At 39.5% G+C, this 19948-nt stretch overlaps 2 protein-coding genes across 3 annotated transcripts; one reads left to right on the top strand and one right to left on the bottom strand.

Annotated features, from left to right (window-relative positions):
- The first annotated feature begins 7778 nt into the window (after window positions 1-7778).
- On the top strand, window positions 7779-14922 carry LOC103707667 (pentatricopeptide repeat-containing protein At1g12620-like). Of its 2 annotated transcripts, XM_026805482.2 has the most exons (4): window positions 7779-10168; window positions 10296-10340; window positions 12569-12972; window positions 14538-14922. In XM_026805482.2, exon 1 carries the CDS (start codon window positions 7909-7911, stop codon window positions 9802-9804), a length of 1896 nt encoding a protein of 631 aa, XP_026661283.2. In that variant the 5' UTR covers window positions 7779-7908; the 3' UTR covers window positions 9805-10168; window positions 10296-10340; window positions 12569-12972; window positions 14538-14922. The 2 variants fall into 2 exon arrangements, with proteins under 2 accessions (XP_026661283.2, XP_038986228.1); XM_039130300.1 differs by lacking the exons at window positions 12569-12972; window positions 14538-14922 and having other exon boundaries at window positions 10296-10463.
- A 1066-nt stretch (window positions 14923-15988) lies between these two features.
- LOC103707555 lies at window positions 15989-16966 on the bottom strand. Its single transcript, XM_008792122.4, has 3 exons — window positions 16839-16966; window positions 16524-16671; window positions 15989-16429 (listed from the first exon to the last, which is right to left on the bottom strand). The coding sequence occupies exons 1-3, from the start codon at window positions 16913-16915 to the stop codon at window positions 16367-16369; spliced, it is 288 nt and encodes a 95-aa protein (XP_008790344.1). The 5' UTR covers window positions 16916-16966; the 3' UTR covers window positions 15989-16366.
- Window positions 16967-19948: the final 2982 nt, after the last annotated feature.

The raw sequence follows: 19948 nt of genomic DNA, 5'->3' as shown, positions 1-19948 counted from the left end.
AAAAATAAAAATAAAAAAAAGGTAGAATAGCAAAACAAGTGTTTTGTGAGAATATATATGCAAATATCAATTTTAGAAGGGTATTTATGAAAAATCTGATATTTAGGAGGATATTCATGTAAAAAATCCTAAAAATTAATATGAATAGACAACTATTTAATCTATATTCAAATATTCGATTCTATTTATAATCCTATTTAATTTTGTATAATACTCATAAACTTTTAAAAAATATATATAACTATATTAATATGCTATTAACTTAATTTATTATTCACTTAATAATATCTTTGATTTTGTGGTTATAAAGTTTAATTACTTGAACTTATATCTGTACTTATATTCATACTTTCAGTATCTGATTTGTATCCGTATCTACTTAAAAGTTTAAAGCATTTCTCCAACATGTATATATACCTTGGCAAGAAAAAATTGCTTTAGTTTGCAAATGAAATTGATTCACAATTGATATAAGATATGGAATTAAAATGCTTCACATTTTCTTTTATAGGAACAAGCATGTCAAAGAATCCCATTTGATCATATTAATCATGTTATATATAGTTCACTTGTGAAATTAGCTTGTCTCCAAGATGCACTCTTGTAATCAGAAGCTCTATGGTGAAAGTGGTTGCTTCATTGGCACCTAAGTTTCTTGAACAAACAGAGATGTGGACCTAATCCAAAAGCCTCATAAAAAATTATGATGCCGTAAGTTTGTATCCTAGAGAAACTTTTGAATGTGCTTTGACTGAAAGCACATATATAGCGTATGATTCATGTTGCTATTAGAATTTGGGTTGAGATCAGTCGCTGCCCAAAATGTGCTGAGGTCAGCCAGAACTGAAGTGCGCCGAGATTAGATGAGGCCAAGGTACTCTAAGATTGGCTCAAACTGAGATGGAAGGTAGGATTGACCTACAAAGAAGTTCACTTGCCAGAAGATTTTCGGTGGAAGACTCTTTGATGCTTAAGTCAGAGATTTAAAGCAAGAGTGGAAGAGAGAGAATGAGGAAAGAGGAGTATTAGATTGCTTATGTGAGTGTCCCCTTGTCATCCCTATATATAGGATAAGAGCGGTGCCCCTTATCTAATTCGTCGGGTAGTGTTGTAACTGCATGATAATAGTTGGTCGTGCACTTAACTGCATGGTAATGATTATTCACCATTGTCGGGTGGCGATAATTGCATTGATCGTGCTTTTTCTACCATCACCGTTACCAAGACCGGAATTATAGCCAGCTCAATATCCTTCGGCATTACTCTTGGACAAGACCGACCCATAATACATCGTTTAGTACCGTGCTCATTCACTTCGGCTAAGTCTGAGGTCAAGGAGGTCGGGATAACCTGACGTCAGGTTGACCAACATTCTCCCAGTAAATTCAGTATCTATATTTATACATATTGGCTATATTCATATTTATTGGCAAGTTAAACAATATTCTCCTATAGATGCACCTCTTTGCACAATTATAACAACTAAATTATATAATGTTTTTGTTTTTGTATATGTTTGCCACATATAAATGCAAATATGCAATATCATTTGAAGCTATTTATGTACTTGTTTTTGGATGGATTTAAATACATATATACTAATTCATGATGGTGCTTCAAACTAAACTAGTTTACAGTTTACAGTGCCTGCTTTAAAGTAGGTCTACACCATATATATACTAACTAGATCTGGATATCTTTGATGCTTACAGTTTATTTAGTAAATATATATATGTGGTGGATGGCTGTTATGCTATCCATTCAAGACAAATTGCAATGAATTTGATAAACTATGCTTCGATTTGAGTTTAATATTCATTAATTTAAAAGTGTATATGGAAGTTTATTGACTCATTTCTATGGTTTTCCCATGTCTTCTTCTCAAACAATGGTCACGTAAGATATCATCAAAAATTTTGATGATAGTTTTTTTTTTGTACATAAAAAAGAGAAACCGATGATAGTTGATAGACACCGAGTTGTACTATAATTTTCAAACAAGAAATAAAATTTTTGATAAAAAAATAGAAAAGAAAGTCCCCATAGTTCGATCTATCATTCATTTTAATTAAACTATAACAAAAGTTGAGACCCTTGAAAATGGTGTGGTAAGGAAAAATGAATCGCAAAAGGAAACCTTAACTCCTGATTTCCCTGTGGGCTTCCACTATCTGATTTAGTTTTTCTTTTTTTCTTTTTTCTATCTGATTTAATACCTCCCGTGCACGTAGTCAATAACGGCTACTTGTTTCTGGGCCACAATCGCCAAACTAGGGCATCATCATTCATCACAAGATGCAGCATGCGATCGGCTGCGTTTTATCCCGCATCTATGTTCATACTGCATGGACTCTGCTTTTCCTTGTACCAAATTTACTCTCAGGTTGTGGCTGCCGGTGGCAGTCAGTTATTTGACACTTCAGTTCCGAGTGCGGAGCTGACAGCAGCCTGGGCAGGCCTTCGCCATGCCCGGTGTGTCCTACGGGCTAGGTCCATTATCCTGGAGGGTGATTCAGCCACCATTGTCAGTTGGATCCAAGGGGGTCCAAGGCGTGGCGGGTGTGACCATCCCTTGCTCCATGACATTTGGGTTATGGCGAGGGATGGATGGGCCTTTCGGGCCAAGCATATTTACCGTGAAGGTAATGGTGCTGCGGATTGGGTAGCTGCGTATGTAGCTTCTCACTCCGGAGGCACCTTATGGAGTGGTGATGGGGAGTTGCCCTTGGCACTCCGAGGTATTCTATTTTCTGACTTTATTGGGTGTATCCGGTCCCGTCAGGTCTGATCCACCCGCATTAGCAAAAAAAAAAAAAAAGAAAGAAAAAAAAAACAAAAAAAGATGAAGTGCATTCAAGCTGGAATTTCATGGTGACGAGCAAGCCTAAGGAAAACTAAAAGATAATCCAAGTGAGAAAAATTAAAAGTACGCAAAATAATTTTTTAGTATCTTCTGATAAGATTTGATGAATAATTTGCTACATGGTGCTTTCTAGGAAATATATCCAAGCTTTGATGATAAGCTTATATATCCTTCATTTTACCAAGTTTTTGTACCGTTGCCCCTCTTGTTAAATTTTTCTTCGCCATTCACAATAACTACTTATACAATGACTCTAATGCCCTTGCATCAATATCTTTGTAATGTTTAATCCTTAGTTTATATTGCAAATGAGCTATATTTTGCACAATTTTTTCTAAGATATTAGTATGAATATATTATAATTATTTCACACTAAAGACAAAAATTTATTGACACCAACCATCCCAATTTTCATATATTTGGATGGATCAATGGTCTATTCCACTTTTTTATTCATGTGGCATATCCAATCTAGATCATTATTAGTTTGCTTTTTTTTTCTTTCTTCTTTTCAAGTTCGAATCACATGATTTTAGTCTTTTATCTTCCTGATTTTCTTTGTTTTCTGAGTCAGAATAGGTCGAGGTTTTTTCCTTTTCAAGGTAATGTTCAAAGTCGCCTCAATTCACTTTGGTTTTTTTTTTGCTAAAGAATTCACTTTGGTTTCTCTCATCTCTTTTAGCTGAACAAAGTTAATACTAAACCATAGCTAAATTACATCCTTCTTTTCCTATCTCAAGAAAATGAACTAATACATCATAAAATATCATATAATATCCCAATAACCATGTATCATTAAATCATCAAAGGCTTTATGGCCATTACCATCACGTTGTGAACTTTTTTTTGAGAAATGTTATAAAATTTTCATCACTATATAGGATGGACAAGCTTAATTAGACTATATCAAATAGAATTTCAATTTTTGCAAGTTAGGAGTGGCTAATCCCTGTCCATTATTCTATATCCACCTATCTCACCTAGACCGGTTCGAGCCTAGGATATACCGACCCCAAATCAGCAAAATAAGAGCTCTATCGATCAAGAAGGTTAATAAGAATTGAACTTCGTTTTCATGACAAAATAATAAAGACCAGTGCCAACGGATCACTCACTCCATAATATGATATTCTAATCATTATAAATCAATTGAGACATGAGATAATATCTCCTAATTATTTTGAGAATTCTTTGATCATGTACCCGACGAAGATAACGTGCCATCAAGAGTCTAGCCTAGCTTTGGGCCGGTCACCGATTAATATTGCTTTAATACACTATAAGTTACATATGAATTATCTATTGATTAATCATACCATCACACCCTGTATGCCAATGGAAAAAGAGGATACACAACGGAAACGGCACATTCCATTAATATTATAACTTATTATACAGACGCATAAAATAGGCATGATAATAAGAAGTAAATACAACGCTTAAACCACAAGCATAGCCCACGCTTACATCCCAAGCATCACCATCTTTAGTACAGAACACTCGTGTGTCCGGACCGCACGAAGCAAGCCAAACCGGGACACTCAAAAGCGGTTTAGGAACGCCCAAAACCGCTTCATCCAACCGATTTCAACCCTGCCCCCCTTCTCGTGCTGCGCCCTCTTTTTTTTTTTCTTGATCTCCTTCTCCTCCTCCTCCTCCTCGTCGTCGTCGTCGGAATCCGAGTCTGAGTCCGAGTCCGAGTCCCTGTCTTTCTTCTTCTTCTGGTCTCTCTTCTTCTTCTTTCTCTTGTGCTCCTCTTCCTCCTCCTCCTTCGCCTTCCATTCTACCGGAATCCACTCCTTCGATTCCTCCGCGTGGACCTCAGTGAGATCTTGCGCCATCTCCTCCACTAACTTCCCGGCTACGTCGTCCACTTCCGGCGTCCTCCTCGTCGGGATCCATCGCAACTCGCCGCGAAGACGCCGGGGAAACCCGATCCTGCCGCTGACATGCGGGGACTCGCGCGGGAGAAATTGGCGGTCGACCGGGCGGAGGAAGTGATGGTCGATCGGGCGGCGGAGGGAGAGATCGACGACATGGTGGAAACCCTCGACGGCGGGGGTGGATTCATCGGACGATGATGGTTTGTCGAGCGGGACTGCGATGGCCTGCCGATCGGTGTCCTCCAGTGACTCCCACACGGTGACGGGGGCGGCGGAGAAGTCGTCGAGGACGTAGCGGGCTTGGGAGAGGAGGAAGATGGAGGAGATGGCGTAGAAGATGACGGTGATCCTGGCCAGCCCCATGGCCTCGGACGGACAGAACGGATTGTTGACTTTGGAACGTCGGAGACGTCCTTATAGACAGCGCATAGTTAGGGCTGCAAATGGGCTGGGCCGGGTTGGATAGTTAGGGCTGCAAATGGATCGGGCTGATCCATGACCTGACCCATATAAGATCCAATCCGACCCGAATTATAGGACCTGCGGGGCCGAGTCAGGTTCTAAATTTGGATCCGTTTTATTTTTCAGGTCGGGTCAGGTCCACCCAATCTCGAATCGGATCCGGATCCGACCCGACCCATATTAGGACAACATCATTTGGGCTTCGGAAGTTAGAGAGTGACAGCATCATTTGGGCCTACATTTTAGGTTGGGTTTGGATTATACATAGACCTGACCCGATCCGAATGACCTGTCGAATCAAAATTTATAGACATGGACTCGATCCGACCCGACCCGATTTTCAACCGGGTCATGTCTAGATCCAAAATTAGAACTTGAATAAGAAATCGGGTCGGATCGGGGTCATTTAGGACCCGACCCAACCCATTTGCAGCTCTACACATGGTGGGCTGGTGGCTCAACACCGGGAGTGATAAGGGGCTTTGAATCCACATCGAGATGCACATAAAATGCAGCTCCATTTGACATGCATCTTGATGTGATTCAAAGGTCCGGCGTACATCGGAGGCTTCCGTACATGAAGTTCGGGCCTGTTTGTGTTTTGCACCACATCAAGATGCAGCTCCACTTGATATCGATATGGATCCGACCCGAACTTCATGTACGGAAGCCTCCGATGTACCGCGGACCTTGAATCCACATCAAGATGTGCATAAAATGCAGCTCCATGACAAGCATTTTGATGTGGATTCAAGGTCCGAGGTACATTGAAGGCTACCGTACATGAAGTTCGGGCCGGATTCCCTTACCATTTTGTGTTTTGCACCACATGTTATACAATCAGGATAGCGGCCACATCATCTATCTTAGGAATAACTCATCTCAAAAATTTGAATAGACACGATCGGTGCCAAACCGTGAGGACTCATGCGAGCGTATATGCATTTAGTCCATATTGGTTATTCACTGGGTAGATATTGAGTATTTATACAGAATTAAAAAATTTAAATAATACCTTTTGGCTAGAATTTTTGGATGACCATGGTCCGTTCATGTAGGCCGACAATGGGCAGAGCTGCGTAGATCTTGTATTATTAAAAATAAAGTGGTAGCAACATGTAGACCAATATGTATTGGATGAAACCCATGCAATCATGGCCATAAAATGGCACATCAAAACATGCAATTGATAAACTGCATCTCATTAAAGCCTGAGACAATAAAAAAATTATTTCAATTCATACTTAAAAGCCCGCACCACATACGTGCTAATGTTGACGTGCAGCATCACTTCCTTCTGGTGAAGGTTCTACTTAAAAGTCCATAGTGGCATCTAGATTATTCTAACCTTATTTTTACTTCCTTCATAAGCAAAGTTTCTGACAGATTTTTAGTATGAAAAAGAAAGTTATGACAGATTAATAGTCCATTATGGATCGAGCATTACGTTTATAAATTGCTTTAATTGCTGAAGATAAAATATAATATACATAATTAAAGAGTTTAACCAACTCGCATCTTGACGGCCATTTTTAAAGAAAAAGATGGAATACTTTTACTCTTAAGGTTCTCATTTTCTGGTCCAATCGGGAATTCTACCACAACAACTACGAATCGAATCTCTAAGGCTTAATTAATTATCCATTTCAAGTCAATTCTAATAAAAAATCGAGTCCTAAGTCCAGACCTCAATTATGATATACCTTTGGGCTCTTGGTATCCTAGTTAGAAAAACGTTAGACAAGTAGAGCCATCACCAAGTGACTACTCTTGGAGCGGAGGATGGTGGCTTCATCCGGTGAACTCAAATCTCCATAATTGCATGTAACATCCAAATACTGCTCATTCTCTTTAATAAAAAAGACTATTCTCATGAATCACCCATTTTGATTATTGTCCACTGGTTGCATGCGGCAGTCGAGAATTGGTACAGTACAAATATCCCTGGAAGTCAACTGAGTAGCGAGTTCATTTATCGAAGAATCACGAGAAATACCTGGAAGCCTTATTTTAAAAACATATACTTGGAAGCCAAACCAGGGAAAAGGCCTTGCAATTATCTAATAACTCGCGTTGTCGGCGTGCAATGCACAAGGCGTGGAAAGAGTTCGAAACAGTGAAGGGAAAACAAATCATGCGCGCTGCCGACCTCTGGTATCAGAAAAAATAAATAAAATTGAATCGAACCTGGGATGGAGTTTATACATATCTAGGGCTGGTCCTGGGCTGAGTCTCGGGTGTAAACTTATTCATTTTTATTGGACCTACTTATGATCAACTCTAGTACGTATATATGCATGCATGCATGTATGCATAGATATAGACATGCATATATGCATGTATGTATGTATGTATATAAGATATGAAATAAGGAAAGATCATAGGTCACTTTGATTGGCTAGCCTTGTCTCCAAATCCTCACCCTCAACCTCCAAACAAAAAACTGGTGCTTCTATGAACAAGCCCAACTTGCAGGCCTGCTCTTGTCTCTTCCTCATGGTATAATAGTACATCCAGCCCAAAACTCTGCAGCGTTCCACAAATCATGGGCTTGGGAGGCCCAGTTACTGGCCTAACAACTTCGGCTCGTCTGCCGGCGAAGGCGAACGATGACCGCACGCCCCTGTCATTTTAGCCCCTAAAACCCTCACGCCCATCCCGGCGCTAAACCCTCGTCTTCTCCGCCAGGGGCTTCCCCCCATGCTGATAGCATGGTGGAGAAGAACTCTTCCAGCTATTGCAACTAGCCTTCCTTCTTCGAGGAATCGAAACCTGTCCCTCCCATTGCCCGCCGCTCCCCTCGGCCCCGTGCTGTCCGCCACTGAAGACCGGATTAAATCTTTCTTGAAATCCGGAATGATCGACGACGCCGTCTCCCTCCTAACCCGAGCCCCCGAAACGAGCTCGAAACCGTCCTCTGTTCTCTGCTTCAACCTCGTACTATCTTCTCTGACGCGAGCTCGTAGATTCGAGTCCACGGTCTCCCTCTACCACTCCATGCGCCGCTCCGGCGTGCCTCCGGACGTCGTCACCCTTAACATCCTCATCAACTGCTACTGTGAGTGGGGCCATTTGGATCTTGCGCGCCAGGTGTTCGACGAAATAAGGTTCTGGTCTTACTCCCCGAATGCAATCTCTTGTAATACTCTGATCAAGGGCTATTGCAGAAAAGGTAGGATCTTTGATGCGTTTGATGTTCTACGTGAGATGAGGGAGAAGGGGCCCAGCCCTGACAGCAGAACCTACTCGATTTTGATTGATTTGGTTTGCAGTAATTCGAATTCGGAATTGGGCATGCGTTTGATTTCTGAAATGCTGAGAATTGGATTGGTTCCGAGTGAGATTGCTTACAATTGTGTCTTGGCTGGGCTTTGTAGCGAAGGGAAGATGAAGTTGGCGATGATGCTCTATACTAGGATTGTCAAAATGGGAGTTAAGGGAAATGTGGTAACATATACTGGTTTTATAAATGGATTGTGTCAGGAGAGGAGGCTAGTTGAAGCAAAATTGCTTTTTGATGAAATGCTGGAGACGGGCTTCTCTCCAAATGTCATAACTTACACTGCTCTGATTCATGGACTATGTGAGTATGGTCAGCTGGAAGAGGCCATGGGAATGATCGAAGAGATGATTTGTCGTGGTTGCAGTCCGAATGTAGTTACATACACAGGAGTCATGGGTGGACTTTGTAAAGAGGGTATGGTAGAAGAGGCGTTGAGGCTTTTAGATGTGATGACCCAAAAAGGGGTAGACCCTAATGAATTCACATACTGTACTCTACTAAATGGGTTATGTAAAAGAGGGCGAATTGAGGAAGCAATCAGATTCTTTAGCCAAATGGAAGAGAGAGGATTCGGGGATAATGTTGTTGCTTATAATATTTTGATCTGCGGATTTTGCAAAATGGGTAATATGGAGGAAGCCAGGAAGCTTCTCCAGGATATGAAAAGGAAAGGGACCAAGCCTGATGTCATCACGTATAACACCTTGATGGATGGGTACTGTAAGATTGGGAAAATTGAGGCTGCACATGATTTATTAAGTGACATGGAAAGGCAGTGTTTAAGGCCAAACGTGGTGAGTTATAATACTTTAATGGCTGGTTTTTGCAAGGTGGGTGATCTTGAGCGTGCTGCAAATTTGGTGGAAGAGATGGCTGGTAAAGGAGTGGAGCTTGATGTTGTAAGTTATAGTATACTTTCAGATGGAATGTGTAAGGCTGGCAGGTACCAAGATACAGAGAATTTGCTGCATCATATGGCTGAGAATGAGATAGAACCTGATGCTATGATGTATTCATGTATACTTAATGCATACTGTAAAAATATGCGCTTGCAGGAAGCCAAAAGTATTATTAGAAGGATGACAGAAAAGGGGCATCAGACAAATATAGTAATCCATAATGCTATTCTGCAGGGCTTTTGCATCAAAGGTGAGATTAAGGAAGCAATTAGGGTGCTCAATGAAATAATTTTGAATGACATCGCTCCATCTACTGTTATGGTTTCTCTTTTTCTAGAGTATATTTGTAGGTTCGGTCAGCTAGATAAGTTCTTAGACTTGCTGCCAGTCATGCCTGATAAGGATGGGGATTGATGCCGTGATGAGTCTGCAAGTGTTTTACAATTCAAATGCCTGTGGCAACTATGAGTTTGGAACATAACAACCAGATACTATGAGCACTCCCTCTTTGAGATCTCCTTTGTCAGAAGTAGTATAGTAAGGCAAGAGTTGATATGTTGAGAATCTGATTTCTGCAACATCTTCCAGCTGCTTCACAGTTTGCAAGATGAAAGGACATATTATCTCAAGAAGCAATTATGTTGTCGAAGCATTATTTGCATGCCTCTTTCCATCCTGCAACTAATTTGGGTAAAGTAAACCATTTACCTACCTGAGAAATGAGGAGATGCTACATTTGCTGGTTGCCCATTTATAAAAGACACAGCTGTTTTACTTGGTAAGAGTGCCAGGCCTTACCAGGAGTTCAAAGTGCATTGCATGTCGATAGTTAGTTTTAATTCTACCAAAAGTGTGCCAGAAGTTTCTGTACAGTTTGTAACTGTCTTTTTTGTGTGTTTTGACAGGTCTTTCTTAGGATTGTGGAAGAGAAATCTCAAAGATGTTGACATGTATTTTTACGACTTCTATTAACATGCATTTGTTGTTTACATGCTTTTCGAGATGGCAACAATTTCATATGAACATGACATAAATTCTATACTGGTGCTCTGGGTGTTGCAAATTTTTCCTTATATGTGAAAGGGCTCCTATTTTGACTGAAAACGATGTGGCTTTTCCCTTTCTATAGAATAGAGACTTAATAACACAATGAAGAGAATTAAAGGAAAAACAAAAGAATTTAAAAGACTTGGATTTCCATGCGACCTTGTGTATATAAAAAGATGCCAGAACTTGCTAAAACTTATGTTTTAATGACTTTAACACTTCTTCACTCAATTTAAACCTAAATTAGAATTCTTGGACACTATTTCTATCCTAAACAGGATCCCAAACAACCCTAATTTAGCCCAAAAGATCAACTGGATTTAGAAGAACAAGGCATAAGGTAGTTTTAACACTATTAAGAAAAACATTAAGGAAAACTTGACAAACCAAAGAACTCATTCAATTTAAAGAAAAAATGAGGAAAAAAAAAAACGTCTTTTGTTGAAACAACTAGCTTTCTCACACATCTTTCTTCCTGCAAACCAACGAGTTTTGCGTTGGAAGTTCATACCATGTTTCAAACTGATATAGGAAGAACCTACCACTTGGTACTCTCCAGAATCTGAAGATTTTCCTCAATTGATTCATGGCTGGCCTTCAAAATTGATTTCACCAACCCAATTAAACAAGCCCATATTAAGCTTACTTTGTTCAGTGAATCCTTGTTCACTGCTTGATGTAGGTTTTATCAGCTCTTCGTGAACTTGTGAAATTTTGTACAGATTTTATAGACTAGATCTGTTTGTTATTTATTCTTTTCCCATAAACACAAAAGCACATGAATATATGGATGCATGTACTTATGCATGCATGTATCCATGCATGCATATATGTATGTATGCAAGTATATGTTGGTCGATAGGTAGGTATACTGGTATGTATGTATGTATGCACATATGTATGTGTGTCTGTATGCATGTGTGTGTATGTATGTGTGTTTGCGTGTATGTGTATATGTATGTATTTAGGTACTTGCGCTTGTGTGTATATATATATATATCTGTTTGTGTGTATGTATGTATGTATGTATGTGTTTGTATGTAAGTATGTGTGTGTGTGTGTATCTATTGTGCGACTTTTTTTGTAAGGTTTTAGAGTTTAAACTATTCACTTAAGAATTTTCATGAAAGCTGAAAGGTCGAACATAAACGGGCTCATCCATGGAAGATAAGAACGGGTAGGGCGAAAACTGAGAAGGTAAGTTTTCTTTTACCATATGAACCTGGTGTGATGGAAGGTATTTGCTAAAAATTTCTATAGTTCTTTTGAAATCTCCAAGAGCATGGTATCTTTTATCTAAAGGGTGTGATTGGATTTTCCTTGTTTATTGTTCATGGCAAAGGGGATAAGTGAGTGGGGGGTTGTGGAAGTTGATATTTTATGCAAATCAAATGAGAAACCTATACAAAATTTTTTCTTGTTCTAGCATGGATAGGTTTGCAAGTCGAGCTTTCTTATTATGTCTTTTCAAATTACTTCATTCTTGATAGCTGGTATAAAAAAACTTCATTGTGGCTTATGTTCCTGTGTTTGCCTCTTGTTCTTCAATTATTTCTGGAAACTTAGTAAAGGAAATCAAATGCGAGATTTTGGCATGCTATGACTTATAATATCTTCACTGCGAATCTGGTAATTGCTCGTTAATGCTTGCTAGGATGAGCAATCACCTATAGAGTATATATATTTTTTCCTGTATACAACCATTTGATAATATCTTCTTATTCAAGTTGGTAATAAAAATATCCAATGAGGCCAAGCAATATTTCAAATTGGACATAGACACTAATTGTTTCAACTGGATTCTGATATTTCTTGAGAAAAACGGTGGGAATGCCACCCTCAGTGTTCAAACCTGGATTTGAGTATGATTGTTGCAGTGCTTCTCATAAATTGGTATTCATTATTATTTCTATGGAAGTGCTACATATTGCATTCATTTTTGTGATCTTCCATTTATTGTTCTAATATGTCATTTTATTGGCATTCAATCTGTTCAAGTTGAAGAGCTAGATGATGTGAGTGGATTTTCTGTCAGTTTCTCATTAGATTTACAAAATTGAAACTGTCATGCTTTAGAATTACTGTTTCCATGTCTTTCAGGTCAGATGATCATTTTGGTCATGCTTGACAGGTATGTGAATTGTGACAACACCTAACAAGAGATGTCTCTCAAGGGCGTAATTTTTGAGGTCAACTTTTGGCATTATATGCAAGAGAATTGAATCTATAACCATGCACACTTCTTATTTTTGTTGTGTACGGTTCAAGACTTGCCTACTTTGGGTCAAGATTCACAGTGGGTTTGGTTGCTGTTATGGTGTGCTGCTTCATTTTGAAATGAATTGATCCACACTATCAGAGATTGCAGCAGGCACAGCCAAACCACTAGCATCCTCCACCACCACCATGACCTGCTCCTTGTTCCTTTGGGTGAGAGGGGGTCAGCTATGAAGTGCAACCCTATAAGAGTTCTCCAGAAAGGATCAAGCAACATATTATAGCTGGCTGTCAGGCCAAATCATCCACCAGAATCATGTAAACATTTTTATCCACTTCTTTTATTGCAGTTAAGTATTTCATTATATGCATTGGATACTGAATGCTAGTGTGCATAGGCTTAAAAGTCTTTCATTGAAAGGTTGTGAGCCATTTTTTTGTAATGCCTAAGACAAAAGGAACATTATTGTGCTTGTACGAAGATTGTGTGTTCAGTCACATCTCGAGGAGTATTTTTTTGGGCTCAATTGGATTTATACTAAGCCTAAACTTATTGCAATATTTTCCATGTCTATTGTCTTGATCAAACTTAGTACTAGGTTATCTGATTTTTCTTTTTTAGGTTAAAAATCAGGTTCACTTGCTGAAATGCTACTCATACCAACATCCTAAAATTCCTATTAGGTGTTGTGATCGCCAACCTCAGTGCATTTCTACATTTTGCAGTTACTGCTACTGTCATCATCAATACCATCACCACTTCACTTTGAAAGTTGCCCCCAATGGAACATTGGGGGTGGGGGGAGGGACACTGCATTCCAAAGTTCATACTCAGTGAAGTATTAAAAGGCTGTTCTCTGTTCTGCAATTATAGGGCCTCAAAATGAAAACCATTAAGATGTGTGGCTCCACTTGTTCTGGTCGTGTATCAAAACTATTTTCATAGATGTATCAATTACTTGATAGTCAAAATCGAGAAGATCATACTATTTCTCAAATCAAACATATGTCAATTGTGGCCATTTCTGTATTTTTGAATTCTTTTCTTTAATCCTTTTTTTAAGGACTCCTCCCTTTTGTAGTCCAACGGGCTCCTCTGAAGAGTTTTCCCATTATATCTAGCTTCCATGGTTCTTTTGAAACTTTAGATGCTCCTTGGACCTTAAGAAAAATGTTGTATTGCTTTTGAGCACTCCTAGAGCCAAGACATCTCATATGTGAGACCACGACTTGAGTTTCCCATCAATCTTTTCTCTGTCTTGGAAAAACTGTTAGCTGTTGAAATCACCGCTTGTCCCAAAAGCTTAAGTTAATAGAATGAGGTAAATTTACTTATATATTTTATATTTTCTTACACTCTTCCTCACATGTGGGCTGGACTTTCCTTCAATAGGTGAGCCCAACATGTGAAATTTTTAATAATGGGGTTAAAGAGTGCGGAGACAGGATTCGAACTCAGGACCTCTGCTCTGATACCATGTTGAAATCACCATTTGTTCCAAAAGCTTAAGATGATAGGATGAGGTAGATTTATTTATATATTTTATATTTTCTTACACTAGCTACCTAAGCTATAAAGCTATGACTTGAGTTTTCCTTCAATCTTTTCTATATTTTGAGGGGCTGCGGTCTTTTTTGAGAGAGTAAAAAAAAATCTGGCTGTTAAGAGAGTATTTTGAGTCTAGATTATATGTGTTTGGTGTTCATTTTCATTTCTGAACTAATTCAATGAGATCAGGTACTTATACCAAGAAAAGGGCACCAGAGATCCTGACAACTAGAGGCTTTGCCTATCAAAACTACGTGATCCACAGCGTCTGTCACGAGTGTCACCTGAAAACAAGAAACTCTGAAGTCTGAATCTAAGTCTGTTCTTAATGCAGTGGGAACTCGGAACTCCTCTGGACGACTCTTACATATTAACATGCTACTGATACGGGAGGTGACAGCATGGCGCTGGAGTTGATTTGCGCAAAAGAAATGCATCTACCCCCGCCCCAAGAGTGCACAGGAGGTGTCTGCATTCATACCCAATTCCTGCATGAGAGCTTTCAACTCACTGCAAACAGACTGCTGCTAATTTTTTTTTATCCAGATACATGAAAGAGAACTCAGATTTTAACCAATCAGGCTCACTGCTTCCTTGAATCTTAAAATTCTTGTCTTTCTAGCCTGGATGACTATGCTTGTGTAACTCCTTTTTGAATTGGTGACATGGATGACTATGATTCCTTGAATCAAACAAATATGGTTCTTATTTCTTCCGCATCTATACCTTTTCCGCAAGTTTTTTTCGTTCTCTGGTTAATGAGGTTAAATTGAAGGGAGGTTTCCGTTCTTCCGGCTTCCTGGGTTTATGGGTAACATCATTTTTGTTCAGTTATCTTGCACTAGTTCATAGTGCGTCAAAGGTCGAGAGCCGGCAGTGAAACTTTAATCCGAGCAACGTAGATGGGATGATGCTCGTCGACAATGGGTAATTTTTGTTAATCATCCAATTTAGACTTCAAAAAAGAAACTTCGCCATGCTTGCTCGCATGAAGACTTGGATGCAAGGGGTAATACCTATCTCAAAGTTCTTAATGGAGAATCTAATGTACAACACTAAATCATCTAGGACAAGGAGTGTATGCTTTTCAACCACTATGATGATGCTAAGCCCAGTTTAATTCACCCATTCTTATAATGACCTAGATGAATTGCATATAGACGTCCAAACTGGCCCACATTGAAAACGGAAGGCCATAAGAACGCCGTTTAATTTTCGAGGCATGTGGAATCATGTCTCCTGTAAACGGGAGAGCTAGATGACGGGAGAGAAAATGAAGGGGGAACAAAGGGGTGCTTCACATTTCTCATCACCATCCGTTCCAGTTGACACATGGTGGACATCCAACTCTCCAGATTGGTGCACCAATCTCGAGGCCGATGATCGATCCGGCTTCCATGTTAGAAATTGCATTCGCTACACTATTGTGGTGTTGCATGTTTGATACTCTTTAGGCTAGGTCGAAAGAGAAAATTGTAAAATTTGAATTAGCTTAATCATCATCTTGAATTCAATGTGGGGTTTACATTCAATAGGCATCATTTTGTTTGGCTTTTCTCATCACATTTGCATCGCTGATGTCGATTCCATTAGCAAACCTAGCCGATGAATGACTATGATCAACTAAATAGCAATTTGCTCTTCTGACTTTTAAAATCAACGTGCCAGACTGATTTTTTTACTCTACAAATTTAACTTAATACCTGGTCAAACACACCCACATTCTCGTTCACATTCTACAGCTAGATAGTTTATATATGTAATTAGATTACAGATTCAGACATCAATAGAAACTCGAGTTTAACACAAAAGAAGTAATAACAATAAATCAACCGAAGCATTTGGAGTCGTCAAACACCAATTGCCTTAAAATGAAGTCAGATGAAGACTTTAATAAAGCCTTTCCCTAGATCCTACTCTAGGAGGTTTGAGAGTTTCTAAACCTTGACTTAACCCTTGGCTTATCTTCTATAAAAAAAAGAAAAAAGACTAGACCCATGGCTGCAAGAGCCATAAAGTCGCACTACTAGACATGGATATTATAAGTTTTCCCCCTGCAACACCCAGCCAACTCCCAGGACGACTGTTATAATACATGACCATATCATGTTACCTCCTTCTAAACTTGTTAACACCGAGCACACACATATTACATTTCATGGATCAAGCAAGCTCTTGGTTCTTCTCAACCACCCTCACTTCTTTGGCTGATCTTAGGATAGCTGCCTGATGCAATCACAACGTCGTCATGAGCAACATACATTTCACCACTAACGACCCAAAAACTTGAAATAATATGCTTCAAACCCAAGAGGAATACCTGCTTTTCAGTAATTTCCACGGCGAAGCCATCAACAATAGCCAAAGAAGATCTCTTGTTGTAAGTGTTTGGTTGGAGCAGCTTCGCTAGCAGCTGGTCGTGCTTGTTGCTCAGATAAGCGTCGAGCTCCGATGAACCTTTCGTCGACCTATTGAGGTTTCATCACAAGACAAAAAAAAAAAAAAAGAAAGAAAGAAAAGAAAAAAGAAAGAAAAAAAAGCACCAGAAAATGTGAGAGGTATTATTGATCAGGAACCAAGAAATCCAATCCCCATACTGAAGAGAATAAGTAAGGGCTGGTTGGGTATGACAAACTGATTCGCTCGCAGGCGCTCGTACTCAGGATCAAAGTTCAAGAACACAAAATACACTTCGGCTTCTGGATTCCCCATCTTCACCAGCAACTCCCCTACTCCTTGATGATCTCCCAATATCTACACACACTAACTTGGTTTTTTCTCTCATTTCAAGGTCTCTATTTATACTACGAGGAGAGTGGTGGTGATGGCATGAAAGTCCACAAGTAGCTTGTTTGGTGGTCTTACTTCCTTTCATTATTTTCCTGGATTCTCTTGCTAATCAACTCATTGACCCGGTAGTAGTATTAGTTTATGTTTCCACCAATAGTTAACATATCTTATTTACAGGCAGTCAAGGGGGCCGGGGGCATCTTGTGATGATACCGTGCTCATGTCTCATTTGTCACATATATAGTTGTTTTAGTGGGTGGTGACTGGTTGCACCGCTTTAATTTAATAGGGTAATATGGCCATTCCAAAGAATGCTTTTGTTTGTGGGGTACAGGGTTAGAACCTTTGGAGAGAAATTGCATGGAAATGGTCAAGGCTTTCAGCAATTAGGAAGCTGAGATTGGGATCCAAGTGGGATGACCTCAGAGGTGGAGGGACCGGATCAGGTTAGTTGGAAGGACGCGGATTGGCATGACGAAGGACAGCGATTTGGTCATGGTTCGGGCCCGCTGCGGTATTCAGATGCCCACTCTTCGGGGTTTCGCTTGGATCACATGCTCGCCAACTTGGACTGGGTCAGGGTCCGTAGTAGAAGGACCACATCCCAACCCCGCTCCTCTGGCTTTCGGTTTTGGGTTTGGGTGGGGCCCTCTCCTACGATGCATTCCACGAGTACTCGGTGGTCGCTCGCTGGAAACTTGCTGGACTAATTTATCTGTAGTACCCTAGATCTATTAGGGCTTATTTGGTTTGCAGAAAAAATATATAATATATATATATATATTAATTGATCATTAAAAAAAAAGCATGTTACAGAGTGACTTGTATTTAATTGAGTATTTTTTTTAAAAAATATATAAAATATCTATTATGCTCTAGATAAAGAGAAATATCTTATCCAATTATATTGAAAAGTGTAAGAGTATTTTTTAAAAAAAAATATTTCGATTTTCAAATGATGGGAATTGAGATTTTTTTCTTATGAAATGCAGGAATCTAATCCGTCCTTTTTTTTTTTTTGGGTACAATGACCGCTCACACGCAACGGGGGTGAGTGAAGCCAACAAAATTAGAAAAGAGAATATAATGCAGAGGATAAGATACCAACACGTGGTCTACCCAGGTGAAACCTCCAGCATGGTGAGCCACGAATGAGGCCATCTAGTCAGCAATGCTATTTATCTCCCTATAGACATGTGCAGTCCGAGAGACCACACTCATCTAAGAGCCTGCGAATATCATGAAACGGTAGTCTAGACCAGCATCGCGTCTTCGACCGCGGATCCACTCGATCACCATGGCCGAGTTTTCCTCAAGAAGAATGCGGTTCGCCCTCAGTACACACCTCGCATATGTGATGCCCTCCCATGCAGCTCCAAGCTTAGCACTGACTATAGGCATGTCAAAAATTCGTCAGCCCCCAGTGGCTCACAATCTGGCATCATGGTTTCTGATGACGAATCTCATGCCTCCATTGCTCCCTCCCTCGCCAATACTACCGTTGAAGTTCATCTTGAGAAAACCAAGAGGTAGGGGCTTTTAATTTTTTGATAGGATGGACGAATCACACAAATCTAGTATGATTACATCCATACAAGAAACAAAATATCTCGAAAGGAGAATGGCAAGGCCGCACCATCCATCCACAATAATTTGCAGCGATCGGCAATAAAAGATGTAACACAATCAATGGCTTTATTTACCTCATGCTAGGCATAACTCAGCTTAAAAATGGTACAATTCCTTGCACAGTGTCAAATGTCTTGGAACAAGAGGCAATGCTATAAGATCTTTAGTAGCTATTTTTCTTGAGGAGTAAGCTATAAGGTCTTGTTCCTTGCACATAAAAAGAACCCATGCCATCTGATGTAATTAGGAATCAGTGTAATTTATAAGATTTGCTGCAATACATAGAATGTGATAAAATATGGAGTTGCCAAACTAGCACTAGGTGGATTCATCGAACTTTTCCTCTGCATCAGCCCCAAAGCGTTCTGTTTTCCCAAGCAAATGCCAATGTTTCGGGTACACTTGTTGCTTTTTAAAGTTGTTATGATTTTTGTGTGGTTAATAGAAAGAATCTATGTGAGGGCCCATATAAGTATATATTTAGTCTCACATTAGTAATTTATTGGAGAGATTTTGGGTACTTATTCTGGACAAAAAAATTCAAAAAATACCTTATTGCTAGCCATTTTGGGTGAGGACCTGGGTTTGAGATTTTGAGTACTTATACAGGACTAAGAAACCAAAAAAAATACTTTCCACTTATTCGTCAGAGAAATTTTCCCTACTTTGGAGTACCATAGGGCTGCATTAAATTGTAGAAGGTACCATATGTCTACAAAGAGCTTTGGTAGAAGATTCTGAATTGTTACAAATAATATCAGAGCGGGCCTGGTCTATGGCCTATGTGGACTAGAGAACACTACAGCATGGGCTCATTAAGACTCATCATGTACCGATCGTGTTGTTTGTGATTAGATTTGAATAGATTTAGACTCTTAGCTTGATGAGGACGTTATAGCTTAAACGAATGAAGTATACGAGGACTCATGTGAGCATGTATTTAGTCTGATATCGGTTATTCGTTGAGAAGATCTTGGGTACTTATACAGGACTAAGGAAGTCAAAATTGTTAGAATATATTGGGATATTTCTATCGTCACCATTCATCACTGTATTCATCATTATTACAATGATTATCATCACTTATACTGATTAATTAATTATATAATTTATGCTTGTACTTGATGGGAAATAGCAAGTGATTGGCTCGTCCTACTTGGAGCTGGTTGAAAGGGGAGAGGCTATCCCGTTGGGAATCAGATCACCAGCAATGGATTGTTCTTGCCTTCGAACCCGGCTATTGGAAGCATAAATTGTCCACAGGTAGTGAGAAAGAAAACGATGCAGCGACCTCTATTGCCAACCATGGTAGATTCACGTATTTAG

This window comes from Phoenix dactylifera, chromosome 9, assembly GCF_009389715.1.
Source record: "Phoenix dactylifera cultivar Barhee BC4 chromosome 9, palm_55x_up_171113_PBpolish2nd_filt_p, whole genome shotgun sequence".
NCBI classification, from domain to species: domain Eukaryota; kingdom Viridiplantae; phylum Streptophyta; class Magnoliopsida; order Arecales; family Arecaceae; genus Phoenix; species Phoenix dactylifera.
The sequence above is the reverse complement of the archived record's forward strand: the minus strand, read 5'-3'. Positions and strand labels throughout refer to the sequence as shown.

Excerpts from the sequence above, each read along its gene's own strand:
- LOC103707667 (XM_026805482.2), top strand. The coding sequence starts at position 7,909 with ATGCTGATAGCATGGTGGAGAAGAACTCTTCCAGCTATTGCAACTAGC.
- LOC103707555 (XM_008792122.4), bottom strand. The coding sequence starts at position 16,915 with ATGGGGAATCCAGAAGCCGAAGTGTATTTTGTGTTCTTGAACTTTGAT. Across the intron at positions 16,672-16,838 it reads GAGCGCCTGCGAGCGAATCA|GTCGACGAAAGGTTCATCGG; the intron begins GTTTGTCATACC and ends AAACCTCAATAG. Across the intron at positions 16,430-16,523 it reads TGGAAATTACTGAAAAGCAG|GCAGCTATCCTAAGATCAGC; the intron begins GTATTCCTCTTG and ends TGATTGCATCAG.